The 22,571-nt window shown below is 40.1% G+C and overlaps 1 protein-coding gene across 2 annotated transcripts; it reads left to right on the plus strand.

The window, feature by feature from the left end:
* The first annotated feature begins 7,743 nt into the window (after window positions 1-7,743).
* Window positions 7,744-20,417, plus strand: arrdc2 (arrestin domain containing 2). 2 transcript variants are annotated; one of them, XM_069702396.1, is made up of 8 exons: window positions 7,744-7,810; window positions 8,811-9,065; window positions 17,075-17,292; window positions 17,394-17,496; window positions 17,584-17,840; window positions 17,950-18,112; window positions 18,552-18,712; window positions 19,001-20,417. In XM_069702396.1, the coding sequence occupies exons 2-8, from the start codon at window positions 8,813-8,815 to the stop codon at window positions 19,052-19,054; spliced, it is 1,209 nt and encodes a 402-aa protein (XP_069558497.1). In that variant the 5' UTR covers window positions 7,744-7,810; window positions 8,811-8,812; the 3' UTR covers window positions 19,055-20,417. The 2 variants fall into 2 exon arrangements, with proteins under 2 accessions (XP_069558497.1, XP_069558496.1); XM_069702395.1 differs by lacking the exons at window positions 7,744-7,810; window positions 8,811-9,065 and adding an exon at window positions 14,891-15,375.
* Window positions 20,418-22,571: the final 2,154 nt, after the last annotated feature.

Here is a 22,571-nt window from a genome sequence, read left to right on the forward strand (position 1 = left end):
GTAAGAGGACACCATGGCATGTATTTGTTTCTCTGCACGAACAGCAACAGTATCAACATTATCAAGTTGCACAGCACAGAGGTTTCCATGGTGAGGCATTGTAGCATTTTTCAACTGCTTCAGAAGTAGGTAGCTGGCTTAACCAAAGAGTTACACTAGTGTAAGAAGGACACTGAGGATATCAAAATGACCGTGGTGATGAAAACACTGGTGCCAGCCCGTCCTGTAGGCAAGGAGCTTCTGCAGTCTTCCAGCATTCCATTTCTGGACAGAAACAATCCAGACGCATACTCAACCTGTTTTCAGGAGGACTTCAGGCCTTGTTATTCAAAGAAGGTCAAACCTTTTCCGCCCCCCCTCACAGCAGAGTTGGACTACAAGGACATGAGGCACGCCACGGAGTACCTGACAGAGGCAATGATGTCCTACCAGCGTCACCCACTGCCAAAGATTACCAACAACCCAGAGAGAATTGTGAATCAAACCAACATCAAGATGCCCATAGACCCTCGGGAGGATGCCTTCCTCACCCGTGAGTCCCAGGAATTCAGGCCATATCCCTTCCAGCCCCCTATCATCGCTAAACGACCAACAACGGCCATCAAGATGATGCAGCAAGTGGAAAAGCTTCCAGAAAGCACCTCCCAAGCCAACTTCATGCCTTACCATGTCGACCCTGTTGTAAAAGCCACTGTCAAACATTTAGGTAAGTGACACCATTCCTAATTTCTTTTAGGATTTTTTTTTTGGTGCATTTTCTGGGAAAAAAAAAAAAAAAAAAAGCAGTAGATTATCACTGCTAAGTGGCATACGATGGACTTGAACATTCATCAATAAGACGGTAAATATTCCAAAAACCTGTCAAACTCATTCATTTGTAATGAATGACAGAAAAAGGTTCTGTGTGAAAGTTCGGTTTTGAATCCTGCAGAAAATAATATTTAACAAACTGATGCATTTCTCTGTAGAAGAGGGCTTCCCCACAATAAAAGGGCACCAGCGCTGCCACAGCTTTGACACCAACTACAACAACGCCTTTCAGGGAGCATGGGGCAGAGCTGCTCAATCTGTAAATAAGGTAATGCAGCAGCTGCAGCTTTGGGTCATGAGCAACATGATCAAAGGTTTTTATTTCAATCGAGCTCAACATGGCTGGAATGAAAACCTGCAAACTCCTGCAGGGGGGGAACTGTTCCCACAAGACAAATAGACTGATTTGAAATTACTATAAAGATAAAAAAAAAAAAAATCACAGTGAGAGTACTATGACATGGGTCAAGAATAAAGAACGAGAACAAGAAAATTTAAACTGCAAGCTAAAACATTGCAACTGGTTCTGCTCGTCAAAATTTTGGACGACATGTTATAGTATGACTTTTTTGTCATATTTTGGATGATATGCTATAATATTACTTTTTTCATATTTTGGAAGACATGCTATAGTATGAATTATTTATTTATTTTTTTAAATCATATTTTGGATGATATGTTATAGTATGAGTTTTTTTTCAAGAATTTGGACGCAATGCTATACTATTACTTTTTTTCATATTTTGGAAGACATGCTATAGTATGACTTTTTTATTATCATATTTTGGATGATATGCTATAATATTACTCTTTTTCATATTTTGGACGACATGCTATAGTATGCCTCTCAGTCAGAAGGTTTAATTCCTGCTGCACATCTATGTATTTTTCACTTGAATAAGATTTGAAGCAGCACTCTACAGTTTGATTGTTCCAGCCCCAACATGTAGTTTTATTTTCTCATAGGTTTAAATCCATGATGTAACAACACGTTATATTTAGGATGGGCCCTAAACTAATTTATTAATCTGTTTTTAAAACCAGAAGTGTTGCCATCCTTAACTCTGACACACTGTGACCCGGCATTATCAGCTTTTCACAAAAGTGACAATTAACATTTTAATGAAACTTTCCAGGAAATGGGTGTTATCAGCAAGAGACCATGACTTTTACTGATTTTGTTGTTGTTGTTGTTGTTGTTGTTGTTGGTGTTGTTGTTCAGCACTCCTCTTCAGTGCCGCTGGGTGATCCTATGAAGATGGTAGAAAGAGAGACGACCTATGCTGCGTTATTCAGACCTCCATCTACTCGCAGGTCTGCAGCTCATCTTCATGACTCAGTTTGCATCGTATACACAGGGCTGCATCCTCTGGTGCCACCCTTCAAATATATATATTTTTTTGGATGACTGTCTCAGTTGTCAGAATGACAATGACAATATCAAATTGACATCTGATTTACTGAAAGGCCTCAAAACCAACATTTTAAAAGGGGTCTAAAATATAAAATTTCAGAATTATTATTTGTCATTCTTTGAAATGTGATATTGTGTGGCATTGAGTTTTTCCCTACACGAACATCAGAAGCATTATCTGTGTTTTTGATCCAGGCCAACACCTGTGGTGAAGGAGCATATCATTCTCAACCTTGGACGTTTCCCTCAGAACTCGTGGTCCTACACATCCAGGGAGGCCTTTTGTCACAAGCTGGGTGAGTTGTTTTTGACCTTCAGGTTTTTGCCCAAAAGTTTTCTTTCTCGTTAATGGACAATTCAAACTTAGACCCACGGCAAAGCCTTCTTCTGTACATTTTGTAACAGGCCATAAGCTTCTACCTAAGCAGAAGTTTATGACCTTTGGACACCGAGAGACTCCCAAAGTACAAATGTAAAATCTTTTGTTAAATTTCACATAAATGATCTTGTTATGTTTGTACTGTTTAGTATATTCGAGGAGACTGTACCGTGCAGAGATTATATGTACTCCACACTGATTATGATGTTCTTCACATAAAAGCACCAGACAGTTATTTTAGGTGATAAAATGTTTGATCACAACTATAAAAGGTTACATAAAGCTTTCAGCTTTTATCTATTCTGTGGTGCTTCTTCAGCTATTTCATTCCCACATTCAGGTTTCCATGAGTGCTGTCTTTTAGTGAAACAGTTAAGAAAATCCAATGACACTTGTGATATATATAGAAGAACTCTAACACTATTTTAGTATTTTTGCAACATGTTTCATGTTTACCCCAATAGAGGCCACAAGCCAAAACATATTGGTATAACTTTGCAGTTCTTACATGTACTACAAGTGTCGTTATACTTTCGACCTTTGAAGGCTGTTTCCTTCTCTGTGCACCATAGCAGCAGGTGAAGTTGTGCCCAAAACCCCCGTCCTGCTTCCATGAGAAAATCCAGTGAGGCAGTAGTGGCCTATATGACTTGGACTGTGTGTGACTGTACAATACACCAGTTATAATAAATCAGTCAAAGATGGTGCACTGAGATATAGATGAAACATTTCTGTGTTATTATTATTATTATTATTATTATTATATCCCCGTTATTCTGCCTGGATTAGTCTGTTGCGTTTATTTCCCAGGAGAGCCAGTTGTTCTGATAAAAAAGAACAGAAATTTCAGTTCCTTACCTGAGGGAGACACCGATACGAAGGAAAACAAAGAGAGGATGTCAGTCACCACCAACAGAGCCTCCTTCTCTCACGTGAGATAAAATACCTTATAATTTTTTTGTATTTGTAATATTACTGATACATATTGTTGCTTAAATCATAAAAGTGAACTTTTTTCCCTTCAGGTTCATTTGGGACCTTTGCAAACATGTTAACATAGACTTTCAGGTTACATTTGATATAGTTTGTTATGTTAAAAGTGTGATGCAGTAATCCAAAAGTCATATTTTATCATGCTACAGGTGAACCACACACAACGTCCTATCTGTTTGCCTGGGCTGGACATGATCACCAAAAGCCACATCCAGTTGAGTTCACCCAGTCTGTCAGGCCTGTACTACACAACCACGGCCAAAGAATACCACAGCAGAAAGGACAGATTGCGGGCCAGACCTGACATCCAGCACCCGAGCAACATCCTGAGTGGACCAGGTGATGGCTCGGTCCTGCTTGTGTGTTTAAAGGGAGACACATGTGGATATTAAATGCTTTTAATCTGTTTGGCAGAACATGGGCTGAACCTTAGCACCAACATGGAGAACTACCCTCCCTGGAAGACCTGCAAACGGACACCTTGTCCGTCACTGCACACGGTGAAAAATCACACAATGAAATCAAAGATCAAATTCTCCTTTCTGTAACAGTTTTAATAGGGACAGTAGATGATCATTTCTGACAGAGTAGTAGCAATATTCATATTCGTAGCAATTGTTGTAGTAGCACTGGACTATTGTTCAAATTGTAAACAACATTTTCATTCTTGTTTTTACTTACTGAAAATATTAATTGATATTGATTCTATTGTTTGTTGCTCTCTGTTGATCAAATAGAGCAACCTGAGGTTTCCACTGGGACCACTGCATTTTAGTACCATCAACAGTGAAGTCTACACAGCCAAACCTTTGATCCCGCAGCCTCCTGTCCGCAGCCACCTCTTCACTGATTTAGTCCTACAGTGATTGAGAATCACACCTGAGTCACTGTGTCTGCAGCTCCTAATAAAAGACATAAACTCACACCATGAGCCAAACGAGTTTTGCTGAAGTTTTTAAAGTTGTGTTTCAAATATGCATTTAAAATGCAGTGGATTTGTTCTCAGTTCGTAGGTTTTTGTTTCTGACAATGCTCTTGAAAGTTTTTTTAAACGGTCACATGCAATTACAAACTGTAACACAGCAACACTTAATATGCAGTTAATCGTTATACACAGAAGTCAGACATTACTTAATATCACAAAGATCAAAGTTCTGCTCAAATAGCAGCTCTTCTGAAATTCAAGTTCTCCTTTGATCCATCATCATGACATCGTCAAACTTATGCAAAGAAACTGTACTTTTGGCAACATACAGTATACGTCCTTCATGTGTCAGATTGTCCTTCATGACAAAAGGCTTGAAAGAGAGAACGTGTGGTTATTAATGAACTAAAACGGTTTGTAATTTGTTAAGCCTTGTCTTAAAAATATTTTTAATAAGTAACTTAACTGAGACTGTTTTCACATAGCATCTTGTGATTTAAAAAAAAAAAAGGCCGTGTATAGTGAACTCCCTGAACTACTGTTTGTTTTCAGCAACCCCTAGTAAGTGTGCCATTCGCTTCACGTGTGAACCTTTAACCCTGGTGACTCTTTAGAAATGATAAATCCTTTAAATTCAAAGCGTACCTTCAACCAAAGCCACCCAGTCCCATCATCTCTCTGTGGTGTGTGTTTTTCAATGAACTGCAGAAGAATTCTCATCATTTTTGCAGGGTTGATGAGTAAATAAACTTTTACCCAGTACAGTGTGAAATGTTGAAGCAGTGTGCAAGTGCAGCTTTAGCAGTTAGGTGGCTTAAACATAAACCCTCAGCCTCACCTATCGGATTTAGGCAGGCGAAGTAGCCCTCAAACGTGACTGTCCTACTTCCACTGTGTTTACACTGTCAAGTGATGAAGATGGTTACCGTCTGTTTCGCAAAAAACTCCTCATCCCCGCCTTCAAGCTTGACTGGCTATAAAACTCCATAAAAACAATCTATGTTGTAGCAATAACACAGCCTTGACCCTGAGATGCAGGTTCAGCTGATAAAAAAGTTGGCATGCAGGCAAGTAAATGTAAATATACAGAATCAGGAGTTCATCAACCTCGTAAAAGGCAGCAGTCTAGGTAGAGGCTGCAATGTTTGCTGGCCAACAAGCTCACATTTGAGTCCAAGAGGTAGAGAGCAACAACACAGTGTCATACTAGATCTAACTCCAGAATGGATAGTTTGTTTGAAGGACCAAGAGACGTGCCAAATATACAGGAAATTTCTATTTAGGACAGTGAAATGTGTGCCAAGGACACGCCTCTGAAGCGCACCTGACTGGCTGATTTGAACACAAAACACACAAATTTCTTGACCACAATAATACATGCAGAAGTTCTGTGTGGATATTGTATTGATACAACAGATGATAAGAACACAAGGCCACAAGAAAGCCACAAGTTTGCTTATTTCTCTGATTTGATTGATTCATTTCATGAAATGTTAATATTAACTGATGAACTCCTGAAAAAGTCTGATACTGAAAGAAGTTTTACAAAAGCAGCTGCACCAGTAACATGATCATGTCATAAACATTAACCTAAAGTTTAGGTCAACATGTCGGTGGACATGTGACTGACTCTTTCAACTGCTGAGGGACAAGACTAAACAAAGCTAAACAAGGACACCACCTTTTACGAATGCGATTCTCTTCTAAAATGTCTTATTTAATTAATTGATTGATTAATAATAATAATAATAATATTTTCTTATTTTAGTAGGGGGCGGCACTTTATTTATTTATTTATTATTTGTCTTCACTTTTCATTATTGTGAAATTGTTAAACAATTCAATTCTTGTTCTTTTTGTATTTATAAAGAGGAAATGTAAGTGATTTAATGAGCATTGACCAAATAAAAGAACAAATATTAAAGATACAATATAGTAAGACCAACAGCAATAATAGAAGAAAAAGCTGAAGCAGTTATGACTTTAGGTCAAAGACATGCATGCTAACCAGGTAGGCCCGTCCTGCACCTGCACCTCCTGAGGTGATAGTGAGTCACTGTTGCATCAGGTCCCTTAGTTCAACATTGGAGGAAGAAAATGCAGCATATTGTAACGCTGTTAGAATTATTAACACTGGTTAAAATTATTAATAAAACAGAGGCAAAACAAAACTTAATATCAGTGTCACTTTCCACATCTGGCTACAGCTCTTAGTGAGTAAAAGAATGAAGCGTGATACTGAACTCACAACATTTTTTTCCCAGACTGATGAGTAGGCTACACAGCTGTAATGCTGACATTGGCTATATAGCAATATCTTACAAAGTCAGCTACTTGTATAACGTTACTGGCAGTGTTGACATATTATATTAGCTGTTTGTTAATTTGTGGTTCAGACCAGTTAGAATATCTAACTAACTCAAATAACTCGTTATCTAGCTATCCAGCAAACTGGGATCATTTTATTCAGCAAACAAACCAGGCATTTTGACCTATTTGGACAATTCAGAACGGATCTTTTGTCCAGCTAATAATAATAATGTTCAGAAATACATTCTAGATGCCGTGTTTATGTGGTTACTTTGGCTGTTTATGATCTTTCTAAAAGCAGAGCTAAGCATAAACATAAACTACAGGCTTAAACGAACCCCAATTTTTTTTTTTTTTTTTTTTTTTTTTTTTGTCGATTCACCAGGTTATGGATCCATAAAATCTAACTTTAACTTTATAAAAAGCCAGTTTCTATTTGATGGCAGGTCAAAGCAAACAAACAAAAAAATTGAACTAACCTGCAGAAACTCTTGACAGTCGGATTGAGGGCAGACTAGACGCATCAGTGACTTGACTATCGCCTATTAAGGTCCAAAGTGGTATTATAAAACAGGACTTTAATCTGACATATTACACCTTCAACTGAAAAAGACTCACGGCCTTCAAAATAAAAGCAAAAAGACAACACATCCCTTGGGTTATACATGCTTTCACACAGTTTACATCTGAACGTATAGATGGAAAATCACCTTGTGAATCTGCCTCACTTGACCTACAGGCAGCCCACTCCACGCGGTCCTCCTCCTCCCGGGGGCAAAGTGGGCGGGCGTGAGGAACATGTACTCTCTGTCATTGGTGTAAAGCAGGAAAGCCGCCGTGTTTCTGGGCGTTGAGACCTGCCACCGTTTATAAAGCCCGGGCTTCCATTGTGCACTCAGTCGGTGTGAACTCGGAGTGTTCGTCTCCCGAGTTAAACGTCGCCTTCGTTCAAGACCACCGCGTCGATCCGGTCCTGTCGGTGAGTTTGAACTCTTTTAAGCACCGGCTGAACGGTCACGACAACTGCTTTAATAAAACGTAGTCCCGGTTCTCAACCCTGAATGGATGCGAACTGTCCTCATCGTTTATAAAATTGACAGGCACCGGCTGCATACTAGAAAATAAAATAAATAAATTAGCAGACACACAGAAAATAATCACCGACCTGCTTTAACAGGGCTGCTTGTCCCCGGTGGGAAAAAAATAAATAAAAATAATCACAAGTCAGTTGTTGTTATTTACATATTGTTGATATGTAGAATTGCTGTTATTTTCGGGTTTTTGACCTCATATTTGTGCGCGTGTCAATGCACACAACAAATATTCACACCACTCATAGTGAAACAGTTTCAGCATAGAGAACAATGATATGTTTGTAGTATTGTTGAAATAGACTGCACCTGAATGCATACATATGTAAGACAAACAGCTCAGTGTACACAATTGTTATTTTTAGTAACCGTTTGCTAAGTTGTGTTCAAAAGCCAATCTAAATATGAACATTAAAATGTAAAATATAACACCATGTTTTAATTAAGCCTTTAGAAAAACAAAACCAGCCTACAGTAGCCACTTGGCTGAGACCCTAAGAAGATCCACCCAACCCCACCCTAAAAATAAATGCTCTCAGAGAAAACAGAGAGCTACAGCTCCTATTTAATGGAAAGTACAAAACATTTTTAATCTATCCCATACTATCATATGTGTGTAATTTGCCTGTGTTACGGTCCCTTGGTGTCCACAGGATCCCTATACACATAGCAACATCATCATCATCATCATCAGCATCATTACACATTATCATTTATGCCTCTAGCTGGCTTTGGCTCTTTGCTGAATTTCTTTTCACCACCTGAAAACCAGTTCTACACACACTTATAATATGACTGTAAACCATGTTTGTTTGTTTGTTTGTTTGTTTACCCCTCAGCCTTGTCAAAAAGTGTCTTTATGTACTGTTCTTCCCTCTTCTCTTGCAGGAATGACGCTGAACTCCATAAAGTCTTTCAACCTGGAGCTGGATGGTCCGCCTGATGCAGCGTTCACCGGAGGGGAGGTGGTGTCCGGCCTGGTGGTCCTGGAGCTCCGCAGGGACACCAGGGTGCACTCCATGAAGGTGCAGGGCAGAGGGGTGGCCATGGCACACTGGCTGGAGAACCGCGGCATGAACTCTGTCTATAATGACTACACCGCCAAGATCACCTACTTCAGGAAGAGACAGCATCTGATCCGAGGTCAGTGGTGAAAACTGCAGAAGTAATTGTGTAATTATAAATATTGTATTAATAAAGTGTTTATTCAACATTTTGTCTAAAGAATAACCACACCCAGGTGAATTATAGTTGCACCTTCAATTTTAAATACATTTTAAATACCAAGCACCATTTCCTTTGTTTCCATGATTCTGTTGTCTCACAAACACACAATGAATCTTGATTATACACTTCCCATATAGTGTTTTGCACGTTTTGTAGTTAATTTGTTACCAGAGTCATTCTTGGTTATAACTTAACAAAATAAATTACTTCTAATAGTGCTTATTCAGGGGAGACACTTAAACGTGGGACTAGTATAATACGAAACAAGCACAACAGGGGACCAAAAATAGAAGAAAGTACCACTGGACTACTGTGACTCCAGTTAATGCATCACAAACAAAGTTGTTGTCTAAAATATAATCCATAGTTTGAAGCTTTGTTGGGATATACAGTGGTGTGAAAAAGTGTTTGCCCCCTTCCTGATTTCTTATTTTTTACATGTTTGTCACACTTAAATGTTTCAGATCATCAAACAAATTTAAATATTAGTCAAAGATAACACAAGTAAACACAAAATGCAGTTTTTAAATGAAGGTTTTTATTATTAAAGGGAGAAAAAAAAAAATCCAAACCCACATGGCTCTGTGTGAAAAAGTGTTTTGCCCCCTAAACCTAATAACTGGTTGGGCCACCCTTAGCAGCAACAACTGCAATCAAGCGATAACTTGCAATGAGTCTTTTACAGCTGTGGAGGAATTTTGGCCCACTCATCTTTGCAGAGTTGTTGTAATTCAGCCACATTGGAGGGTTTTGCAGCACGAACCGCCTTTTTAAGGTCATGCCACAGCATCTCAATAGGATTCAGATCAGGACTTTGACTAGGCCACTCCAAAGTCTTCATTTTGTTTTTCTTCAGCCATTCAGAGGTGGACTTGCTGCGGTGTTTTGGATCATTGTCCTGCTGCAGAACCCAAGTTGGCTTCAGCTTGAGGTCACGAACAGATGGCCGGACATTCTCCTTCAGGATTTGTTGGTAGACAGTAGAATTCATTGTTCCATTTATCACAGCAAGTCTTCCAGGTCCTGAAGCAGCAAAACAGCTCCAGACCATCACACTACCACCATATTTTACTGTTGGTATGATGTTCTTTTTCTGAAATGCAGTGTTACTTTTACGCCAGATGTAACGGGACACACACCTTCCAAAAAGTTCAACTTTTGTCTCGTCAGTCCACAGAGTATTTTCCCAAAAGTCTTGGGGATCATCAAGATGTTTTCTGGCAAAAATGAGACGAGCCTTAAATGTTCTTTTTGCTCAGCGGTGGTTTTCGTCTTGGCACTCTGCCATGCGGGCCATTTTTGCCGAGTCTCTTTCTTATGGTGGAGTCATGAACACTGACCTTAACTGAGGCAGGTGAGGCCTGCAGTTCTTTGGATGTTGTTGTGGGGTCTTTTGTGACCTTTCGGATGAGTCGCCGCTGCGCTCTCGGGGTAAGTTTGGTCGGCCGGCCACTCCTGGGAAGGTTCACCACTGTTCCATGTTTTCTCCATTTGTGGATAATGGCTCTCACTGTGGTTCGCTGGAGTCCCAAAGCTTTAGAAATGGCTTTATAACCTTTTCCAGACTGATAGATCTCAATTACTTTCTTTCTCATTTGTTCCTGAATTTCTTTGGATCTCGGCATGATGTCTATCTTTTGAGGATCTTTTGGTCAACTTCACTTCGCCAGGCAGGTCCTATTTCAGTGATTTCTTGATTGAGAACAGGTGTGGCAGTAATCAGGCCTGGGTGTGGCTAGAGAAATTGAACTCAGGTGTGATAAACCACAGTTAAGTTATGTTTTAACAGGAGGGGGCAAACACTTTTTTACACAGGGCCATGTGGGTTTGGATTTTTTTTCTCTCAATAATAAAAACCTTCATTTAAAAACTGCATTTTGTGTTTACTTGTGTTATCTTTGACTAATATTTAAATTTGTTTGATGATCTGAAACATTTAAGTGTGACAGACATGCAAAAAATGTGGAAATCAGGAAGGGGGCAAACACTTTTTCGTACCACTGTACATGAACATAGTGACTCTATGTATTGCAGCTGATGGATGAAAATGTTCTCCGTTGTTCTGAATAATGAGATGTAAAACTGCTGATCTGCTTTGTCGTGTGCTAGCTGCTTGCCACTGTGTCTTGTATACACTGCAGTTTGCAAAATGAAGCAACCTGGGCCAAGTGTGTTGCATGGAAACCTTGGAGAGAGCCCAGATGCATCTGCCAGACAACAGAATATTTTACGTTAAACACAAATCCGTTTGTGCTGAGGCCAAATAAACACAACTGGTTTACAGAGCACCGTGTTGTACAGGTTACAATACTGATGTGTGAAATTCCTGCAGTGTGGACGGCACCACAGTTTAAAATCCGAGAGGCAGAGAATATAGGCCATAGTAGCTGAGTAAATAAACTGCAAACAGTGGTTAATGTTTCATTAGAAGCTCTGTCGTTGGTTTTGGCTCCCTCTTCTAGCACAATACCAGATGTAGTCTCAGATAAAAGCAGAATTAGTGTTGTTGCAACAAGCTGCAAAGAGTTGAATTTAAAATCTAATTTCAATCAGCGTTTCCTTTCATTTCCTGCTGGAGCAGCTTCATCATGAATGTAATGCGGTTAAAGTTGCACTTGTGTGTCGATATTAATATGCTGCCTACCTTTCATCAAAAAGTAACACATCTCCCATTAACTGAGATGCTGAACTTTAAAGGCTAAAATTTCAATTAGTGATTATCCGCCAGTTTTTTGTCATATTAATTAATAAAGGTTAGAAATATTGAGAGTATTATTTGGCAGTTACAAGAGCCACAACTTTGCAGCTTTATAACTTTTTTTAAACTCCTGTGCCAAAACATTATTTTGACAATGTTATGAGATGGTGCGAGCAAATCTTTGTTTTTTTTTTAACCTAAAAACAAAATATCAGACATCAATTGCAATATCATGAATGCCCAATACTAATACAATAAAGATATCTTAAAATTCAATATAGCAAATAAAAAATGCCGAATGTCCAACCAGTTTTAGTGACGAAGTATTTTAAAGATGGCAAATATAAATACAAGTCATAAAATGTAAATATGCAATTTAATAATGAAATTAAAAACCAAATAAAACCACAAAGAAGAAAACATATCCTATGGAAATATGCTTCTGTGGTGATAGTTTTGTAAAAAAAAACAAAAAACGTGCAATTTGTTTTCTGCCCTTTAGACTATTACTTGCACCAGAAGCTACACCGCCATCAGTAGATTAATGATTTGTCCTTTAAATGTCTCGATGACTGACAGTCCGTAATGCTATCTGCAGAGTCTGTCCAGGAAATAACAGTGCTAATTCTTTTTGCAAAGCCCTAACCTTCTGTTATAATTCCCAAATCATTTCAGGAATAGAATCAGGTTTTTAAATTGTTTTTGACACAGTAAATTTGCACAGACGAGTAACTGAGCACAGCAGTAAATATAAAGCTAAAATGTAGAAATAAGGATGTTGTTTTGGGTTTTATTTAGCTCGGAGCAGCAGCAAGAAATAAGGAGAAAGTTAAAGACAGGAGGAAGAATGGAAGGAAGGAGGAAGGGGTGGGGAGCTGGCAGGCTGTGTCACTGTGGCAACAAGGAAAACAACACGTGGCTTCCCTTGGCCCCGCCCCCATGCTGCACTTCATGCGTTTTGCAATATTGTGCAGTTTTTTTTTTTTATCTCGCTTATCAATTCGTTTTCTCATAAACAAAATGTTCTGCCTTTCTTATCTTCTAAAGCAGAACTTGATCTTTGAGTCAGTTTTATTGGACAATTTGTTTGTTTTTTTCAAAGTTGTTGCAGTTTTAAAAGTTTTAAACTAGAAAGAAACCTTGTTATTCTTGCAAACATCACTAAGTTATCACGTTTTCTTGAGCCCGTCTTTGCTCTGCAAAACAAACATTAGCATTAAAGCCCTACATACTACAGTGTTGTGTACTCAGCAGCTCTTTGCCTAAACAAAGAGGAGCTCACAAGGACAATTATATTTACTTTAGTGTGCAGCACTGCTAAATGTGTTTTCAGGCACAATTAGTGTCATCATACAGAGTCCTCTGCACAGCAGGAGTGATTATCAGGCACATCAGTCTGTGCAAAGAACCACTTGGGTCTTCTTATCAGTGTGGGGCAGGAAGACCTGATAGAGTCAGGTGCTGCTGCTGGTCACCAGCAGGTGGCGTGCAGGGCTTCCTTTCACACCAGACCAGAACTTCTCCAATGTATTTTAAGTAAACACTAACAAGCTGATGCAAATTGGGTTGGGTCAAGGGAGACTCAGCTGGACAGATCCCTTCAGAAACTCCACTATTTTACTTTTGCCATATTCTATTTTACAACTTTTCCCTGATGTCTGGCCCAGTGCAGGCTGCAAAAGCATCCCAACAGTCTGTGCAGCTGTCTGCACCAAGTTGGTCAGTGAGCCAGCTGGTGGCAGTGGAGAGCAAACTCCTCATCCAGGGGAACAAAGGAGTAAACAACTTTGTTTTTCACAGACCAAAATTGATTTGTGTCTTAAGGCTTTACATTTAAATGGAGAGAGAGAAACCTGGATTAAGAATGAGGCAGTGGTAGATTAAATGATTGACTGGGCTTAGTTTTAAAGAATTGTTCTGCTCAGAGATGGCTTTGTTTTGACTTGTTGGAAGTGAATTTGATTTGTAAAGAAAAGCCTACTTGGATGATATAATTCATGCACATGACTCAGATGTTGCAGAACTTTTTTTTGTACACTTATTTGTTGTTTTCCTGTTATAGCTTGATGGGTAACTTTATTCCTGAAGATTGAATGACTGGAGTTGTTTTTCAGCAGGGGGTTTGATGGAATAAGTTGCATACTCTTGTGCATAGCTGTGTCTTTTTTCATGCGCATGTTTTCATGTAACCGTATGGTCAAAATGACATGGAAGAAGTGGAGTAAACAGCTTTGGTCCAGAATGAAGCTATTTCCCCTGAGCTGTGCAGGGAAGAGCTCTGCTTGACTGAGGCATGCTCAGTAAGCCTGTTTTCTTCTAGGAACCTGTAACCATCAATCATCACCAGGCCCTGTTTTCGTCAATGCTGCCTCCACACCCAGTCTGCATGTTTATGATGCTGCCTTCAAGTTTGGTCTGAAAATGTGGGTTTTTATGACAAGAGCGGCGCACAAAGTGATAAACAGACCTGAGGAAGTGGGTAGTTTTACGTGATGCAAGTCAAAATGTGGGTGACTGTCACTGAGCTTTTACTTTCATTTTCATCGTGGTGGAATTTTCTTTATTTTTTTTTTTATAAAGTCTGACGTCATAACCTGGGCCAGTTGTGAGCATTTGTCCGGACATGTTTTGATGGTTGTGCCACTGTTTTTTTCCTCCTACACCAGGAAGTAAACTTGTAAATGATAAAGCTCCTCAAAAAAAAAAAAAAAACAACAGCCATAGAAAACTGCTTTTGTCCAAAAATGTATGTCAAACTAGTTTGTAGTTGGAGTGGCAGACTTGACACACCACTAGTTCTCCTCTGTGTTTAAAGTGAGTTTAGCCCTGTTGACACTCAATGCAGGGTGTTGTTGTAATTCTGGAAACTCCAACCTGTCTTCTATTCACTATTTGAAAGCTCCATTATGAGTTTTGTTGTTAATATTTGATCATATAAAGACACAACTGGAGCTTCGACTTATTTACAAGTGAAGTACTAAAAAGTCGGTGTCAAAGAGGAGTTCCTGAAGGCAGCATCGCCCAGACTTCAACCCTCTCCTGAGGCCTTACGTAATAAAATCGGAGACTCCGCCCACTTTCTCAGTCTCCAAATAGGGCTAGTTGGAAAGTGCTGAGCAGTTTGAGCTTTAAACAAGACAACACGAGATATCGACAGCCCCAAGATCCACTCCTGCAGACCTAAACACGCTGAGGAGCAAGACTAAAGGAATCCCTCACAGGACTAGAAAAAAAAAAAAAAAAAACCTGCAAAAATGATTTTCGACAAGTTGAAAAAGTTTGACATCGTGTTCGACTCCCCGGAGGTGGACTGTCCTCCGGTGTTCAGCAGCGGGGACGTGGTGTCCGGACGGGTGGTCCTGGTGCTGTCCGGGGAGAGTCGGGTGGACTCCATGAAGCTTCACGCCGAGGGTTTCGCTAAAGTGCACTGGACAGAGTCCCGGTCCGCCGGCTCCAGCACCGCGTACACCCAGAACTACAGCGACGAAGTGGAGTACTTGAACCGCAGAGAGGTGCTGCTGCAGGCAGGTCAGTCTCTCCGCAACCAGGGTGGTGGGAGACGGTTCATCATTATGTCTGCAAAGTTCAGTCAAAGGAGCAGAACCTCCGTCCTCTCATTGACCAGATACCGAGCGGTTAAACAATAGTGAAAGTGGCTTGTTTGTCTGGGGACACTGGGCTTGTTGTCCGTCTGTAAACAGGGAATAGTGTTGTTTTCATCAGGCAGCATGAGAGTTAAACGGATGATGGAAATAGTTCTGCTTTTTCTGGTTGTGTAACAGTCGAATTAATATAAATTTGTTTTTGGCAATGGCCTTGTAGTCAGTTGTTTTATACTTTTTTTTTGTATTGGTTATTACTTGATTTATAAACGTGTACTTAAATGTAGCTGCAACATGGACTGCACCGTCTAAAACTTGGTGAATGAAACAATGGTCAAATTGAAGTTGGCATTATTTTATGAGAAGCTTTTTAAGAAATTGTAACTTTCTTAAATCTCTTTTTTTCCCCCACTTTTACTTCCTTAAAGAGGAACGTGAATATGCAGATTAAACAAATACACACGACAAACACCCAGACATCTAGTTATTAATTTACAAAAGCAGTTCTTGGGAAGAAGTTTTTGTGAGAAGTTTTAGTTTTGGTTTTAACTTGATACGAACTGTAAAGGAAGAGAACAAACATGCTGTAAACAGCTGTTTTCACAAGATATTCTCATTGTGGAAATATCTATTGAAAATACAGTGCTGACCTCAGACTTTCTACCTCATTTGAGGCAAATCCTGGGTTATTTTTCTCTTGTCTTGTGGGGAGGGGGGAGCGCCTCAGGTTTCTGTCTTCATTCATTGGGGCACGGAGCTGTTTTGGTTTAAAGTGCAGACAGGAAATTCACAGCTAGGTCTTTGTCCATTTTATGTTGTTTTCCTGCTGACTTCAGTTTCACTGCTTGACTTGGTCCTCTGTTCACTCTAAAAACACATCATACAATGCACATCAGTTTGATCTGTGGTGTTTGAAAAAAGGTTGTGTGCACTAAATAGATCTGCTTATTACAACTCACTCAACCCATGAAGAGTGACAGAATTGTTGTATAAATTAAATTGGAGCATCCAGCTAACAAAAGGGACACAAAACAAATGGAGAGTCTGTTAAATGCGAAAGGTTCCTGAACCTGTGCAGCAAAAGAGAGAGAAAAACAGCAGTTAAGACAGGCTGTACAATATAGCTTGAGGAAAACATGTTCTCAGTCAGCACAATGGAGCAGGAACCGCCCCTCTGAGCAAGCAGAGAGCATGTGATTGCAGAGAAAGACGGGAGATTTCCATTTCAGCAAGAGTCTAGCTTGTTTTTAAGAAGCCAATTTGATCTATGTTGGGCTTCTTCTAAAGAATACTAGAGTTTTTGAGTTTTCACAAGTTGTTATGCTGCACAGTTTTACCAGGACTTCTTCTTTTTATCTTCTTCAGAAGTAGCAATTTGCTGTTATTTATTAGGTGTACCATACAAGAAATCAGATAATCAGTCACATTCAAGATAAGGAAATGTTATCTCATTGTGCCAAGTTGATTGCATTATAACAGTTATATATGACTATGCTATGCAGAATGGTCAATCTAGGGATTTATTTACACTCACTGTGTATAGTTAAAGAAATCATATTAACTTATAACCAAACAAGAAATGAATTCCCTGAAACTTACATTTGTTTTTCCTCTCCTCCCTTAAGATAACGATGAAGTGACAGTCCTTCCCGCCGGCAAACATGAATTTCCATTCAGCTTCCAGCTACCAGAAGAGACGCTGGTCACCTCCTTCGAGGGGAAACATGGCAGCATCCGTTACTGGGTTAAAGTTAAGCTTCACAGGCCGTGGGCCACTGTCAAGAAAATAAAGAAGGAGTTTACGGTCATTGAGCCCATCGACATTAACACACCAGCCTTACTGGTGAGCAGCTCAGCCCTCACACTTCATGATTGTGTCACTACGCACTTCATGGTGTTCTGGATGTTTTGAGGCACCTGCTCATTCAGTTTTATAATTTGTAGGCGCCACAGGCTGGTACAAAGGACAAGATGGCACGGGCGTGGTACCGCAACTTTGGACAGGTGTCTGTAACTGCAAAGATCGACCGCAAAGGCTACACACCAGGTGAGTCCAGATTTTCTTCTACAAACACCATCTTTGTCGGCCCGTTAAGAAGCATCTGCATTTCCTAACAGATCTCTCTCTTCACAGGTGAGGTGATACCCGTCTTTGCGGAGTTTGACAACTCTACCTCCCGATCAATCGTGCCCAAAGCCTACATCACTCAGACACAGACCTTCATCGCTCGCGGCACCATGAAGCAGAAGCGCTCGGTGGTGGCCACGCTGTGTGGTGACATTGTGGGTGCCAAATGTCGGGAGACGTGGCACGGCCGCGCCATCAAGATCCCACCTGTGGGTCCGTCCATCCTGAAGTGCCGCATCATCAAAGTGGAGTACATGCTCAAGGTGAGCAGCTGCTTTACGTCTCATTCCCTCTTTGCATGCACATCGCCGCTGTTGTTAAATCTGCACTTTTCACAAGTATCTAAAAGTTCTCCTCCTTTCCTCCCACCAGGTTTGTGTTGACGTTCCTGGGACATCCAAGCTGTGTCTGGAGCTGCCGCTCGTTATAGGCACCATCCCCCTCCATCCCTTCGGCAGCCGGACGTCCAGCGTTAGCAGCCAGTACAGCGTCAACATAGAGTGGCTTCGCATGGCCATCCCCGAGCAGCCTGAGCGTAAGTGTCCTGTAATGCTGCACTGACTGATAGACAAAGATTTGTCGATGAGCAGGAACACGATCGTTTGTTTATTTTTCTGACGCAAACAAAGCAGGAATATCAGCCACCGTATTTCTGCATGCTGATGGATTTTATTCCCATCGAACTTTATTGCTTTGGAAGAGCCTCTCGATCAGTTTGTGGGCCTGTTCCCTCTTTTTATTTCTATAATCACTGACTGCCAAAATAATACAGGGGTCATGTGCCAATGTGTATAAACAAACGGGTTTTGTTTCAGCAGAGATTCATATTGGATTAATTCACTGTTTGTTAGTGTTAAATGTTATGTGGATTTTAAGAGTTTTAACTGCAGTGATGACTCAGCTGCTCAGTGGTTGGACCTTTGCTGTTCTGTTGAGTCAGACCAGCGGACTAATCCTGCCTCGTTTCCCCGCAGCTCCTCCGGATTACAGCTCTGTGGTGACCGAGGAAGAGGCCGAGCAGCGCAACAACACGGTGGTCCCGCAACCGGCCGAAGACCTGAGTGGGATTCTGGAGCGACCGCTCATGGCTTTCGTCCAAGAGTTTCGCTTCCGACCTCCGCCAGTGTACAGCGAGGTGAGTTACCAGATGCTGGAAGGAACACTGGCGTACACTGACTGCTTACTTAGTTGGATTGGCACACGTTTCAGCTTCCAGGGAAGATTTCTTTGTGTGTGGATAGAAACCCTTCAGATCACAGCTGAGTTGTATAACAGTATAACGACATGAAAACAAATCTGGGGGTGTATCCTGAACGTAGGCTGGATGTATCACAGCTGAGAGTGTTTTGCTCGGGGATACACTGAATTTATCTGCTTACTTAACCTTCATCTCACGTGTCTTTTTTCTATTTCCTACCCACAGATTGACCCCAACCCTCAGCCCTTCAACATGAGACCTCGCTGCATGACATGTTGAACCACGAGCCCTGCCTGAGCATCAAGCAGCTTAATTATTGAAACAAATCAAGAGATTTGTCTTCTCTTGGATTACTTCTCTGATGAATAGAGCCTGGTCCCTGCCAGTGTTATGGAGACGGACTGGAGCGCCACAGAGAGGTCAGGAGACGGAGCTCACAGGAACTGGATGTGAGTGGAGGAGCTGCCACTTGGTTTTCCTCTCCAGCAAAGTGGACTCTTTCTTTCCTGTTCTGCTGAGAGGGAAGCAGCTTCTCTGCATCAGTTCCTGTCCTCCCCAAGTGATTTTTGGCTCCCGGCGAAGCGAGCTACAAGTACCTCCCAATCAATGATTCCCTCATGCCACGAGGTTTTTGAAATTCAAGCTGTTTGGGACACATTGGGGGGGGGTTAAGATCACTTGATACTTATCAGGTGGAAAGTTGGAGTTACACCTGGTATTCAAATGTTTGAAAAGTTTGTTAAGTTGACATGTTTAGAAGCACATTGTCATCTTTGAGTGGTGTTGAGAGAGAAGTGCAATTTTTGTCTTTAGTTTCCTACCTTCCTTTGCCTGGCAACAGAGTAGATTTTAACAACCTACATTGCTATGCATTGTGTGACTCAACAGTAGTGTACCTGCGATGATGTCTACTGTTACTCAAGCACATACTGTATCTAGAGTTGTGATGGTGGAGCAGACAAGTCAAATGAGAAGATGTAGATGTATTCTATGCATGCAGGTCATAATATGTAAAAGGGAAAATATGTATGCCTTAATTATCTGCAATTAAAGATTGCATGAAAGTTTCAGGGAGTCGTTCTCTCCAAGGTGGATACAGCTGAATGTATTCCGAAAGAACAAAAACGTTCAGATTGTCTGTGCGTGAATTCCAAGAGCAAGTGTTGTGTTAATGCAAGGCTCAAAGCACTGAAGTGGAAGAATACCTGTGGTAGTTTAATTCAGCACAGTGAATAAATAAGATGTTACAGTTTGCTTGTGAAATAAACTGCACAAGGCTCGGAGATGGGCTCTCCCAGCTGCTAAATAAGAGGAGGACAAGATGGAGACCTCTAAGCCATGTAGACTGAAGTTGTGATGGGTGCCAGATGCCTCGGTGCCGTAGGGTCGAGCCTTAAAAGCTGGAGATGCCACTGAAATGTAAGAGACGAGGAACATTCCAAAAACTGACTCGAGGATTTTGTTTTCTCCTCAACTTCCAAAAAAACTCCAGGAGTATCAGAGAAGTCTTCAGGGTCAGCTGTGCAACTTCAGTGGCACGCACTGAAAAAACCCGAATGTTTTTTATACAAATGCAGTTGTTGATTCCCAATCTTGCCAAAGTTTTGTATTTGTTTTTTCTAATAAAAAAGATTAAATGGAAGTTTGTCTTCAGTGTTTCCTTCAAATGTGACTGGTGTGTAAGTTGTGCATTTAGCTAGGGAAGTAATTAGACTCTGTGTTTAGCATGTTGCGAGCCAGTGGCTGGGTACATCGTGTTCAACAGTGTGAGTCAAAACTATATCAATGCCAAGGGCAGGTTTCACTGAAGAAACAAGCTACACTCAAAATAATAATTACAGACTGTTGTTTTGCCTCTGACAGTTCGATTATGATGCAATCATGTTTTTCTGGGAGCTCTAAACAAAGCCAGAGTCAAAAGTTATTTTTTTCAACTCTCCAAATAAAATAATCTGTCACATTGAGTTCTAGTTAGTATATGGATTTCATCTAATCTCCTCTTGTACAGTTTGTACTTTGTTTACATGAATATTCCGTGATGATCCCATTTCTTTTTTGCAGCATGTAAACACATAACACATAGGAACAAACAAGCAGCTCAGAGTTATACAAACTGTTACACAAAGCTGTACACATGGCTGGAGTTGAGCCGAACAAATTCTCTGGGGTTCATTCAGAAAAGCTTGTTGAAGTAAGATAGAGGCGTTCAGTGCAGTGTGGAGCCAAGACTGTTGATGAAAAGCTGCATAATTGTTATAAAACACTTGATGAAAATAATTTAGAGGTCAGTAAAACTTCTACATTTTCTACCATCATGTTAATTTTTCAGACCAAACCTTCCAAACAAAGGACTTTGTACTGTATATAAATCTTACGTGAAGCACTCACCTTAATTAAAATAAATCATAAAATAATACATAACTGATTCCAAAACAATTATGAAAAAAATGTTCTTTCCTCTTGTGTCCCACCACAGACTGCTAGTCAAAGGTCAAACAGAGCAGCATATGTGGTAGCAGCAGCAGTAATCTAGTTGTGTGCTGTTGAGGTAAGCTTGTGTACACATGCAGTCTGTGCGTTGACACCTGTTTCATTAGTTTTTACTGACATCATCAGGATTTTGAGCAGGTGTGGTGTCGGAACAAACAGCAGAGAGGACAGGAAATAAGAGAAAATCACACTCCTACAAAGCAATATTAATGTTTGTCAATACAAATGACACTTAGATCAGATTTTATCAATGGTTAACACATTTAAAAACAGGAACCAAGAGGAGTCAACTTTTGTCTGTTGACTACAGATACAGTGAGGGAATACAGTCTTGAGTTCAGAAACAAAGACTCAGCTCTTACTTACACTGTATATTCTGATCCAGTTGGTAGTAAGAGTTACCTTCAATAAAAATACATTAAAGCAGGACAAAAGTTGACTTTGTGTTGGAAAAAATTTGGTTGGAAAATATTGCTAAACCCAGACACTAAAATAAGTTTAAAATACCTTCCTTGTCGCATAATACACACCATTAAACAAAATGGTGTTCCTTGAATTCTCTGAACTTAATACTTTAACCATTTTACAACATTAGGCTACTTAAACCTAAATTAGCTGGTTAAACCTTTTGGTCATTATTGTAAACATTTGGAATCCTAAGAAACACATCTGACTTAATTTATTATTTTTACATAATAAATTAAGTTGTTTTACCCCTGTGATCTACTTCTTGTTAATATTAATGGACTGAAGTTAAAGTGGTGTATGTCCTTTGTGAGTGTAAAGTACAACCACATAAATACTCCTCAACTATTTAAGTTTAAAGTTAGAATGAATCAAACAAACTTTTGTGTTGTTATCTGATTGAAGTGAAAGTGGACTGAGACGTCTGACTTGTTGATGTCTTCTTGATGTGCGAGACGCTTCACGACATCCATCGTGTTAATATATCCTGGATCATATGACGCTTACAGCTGAGTTTGGCCAAATGAGACATTTAAATGCTTTGTAATTATTTTAGACTGTTGTCAAACCAGCTCATCTGGTTCAGCAGCTGTGGTGCTCAAACAGTCTGCTGTATACAGTCGATTAATGTAAACAGGAACTGTCATTTTCTTTTGTTTTTCCATAACTTACTTTTATAATATTTTACACTTTTATTGCTCTCTATCTACTTACTTTTTATGTCTTTATTCTTATTTTATTTTGTTACATTTAATGTGAACCACAAAAGGTTCCCACAAATTTGTGAATGGGTTGATGAAACTGATTTGATGAAAAACAAACACCTGTCACCCAAACTGCG

Source organism: Brachyistius frenatus, unplaced genomic scaffold (genome assembly GCF_029030835.1).
Source record: "Brachyistius frenatus isolate BFR_SWC_R1_liver_20210118 unplaced genomic scaffold, ASM2903083v1 Contig_41, whole genome shotgun sequence".
Lineage (NCBI taxonomy): Eukaryota > Metazoa > Chordata > Actinopteri > Embiotocidae > Brachyistius > Brachyistius frenatus.

What these genes read in the sequence shown, in the direction of transcription:
- arrdc2 (XM_069702395.1), top strand. Translation starts at nt 15,102, where the DNA reads ATGATTTTCGACAAGTTGAAAAAGTTTGACATCGTGTTCGACTCCCCG. An exon ending in AGAGGTGCTGCTGCAGGCAG is followed by an intron (nt 15,376 to 17,074) that starts GTCAGTCTCTCC and finishes TCCTCCCTTAAG; the next exon opens with ATAACGATGAAGTGACAGTC. An exon ending in TTAACACACCAGCCTTACTG is followed by an intron (nt 17,293 to 17,393) that starts GTGAGCAGCTCA and finishes TATAATTTGTAG; the next exon opens with GCGCCACAGGCTGGTACAAA.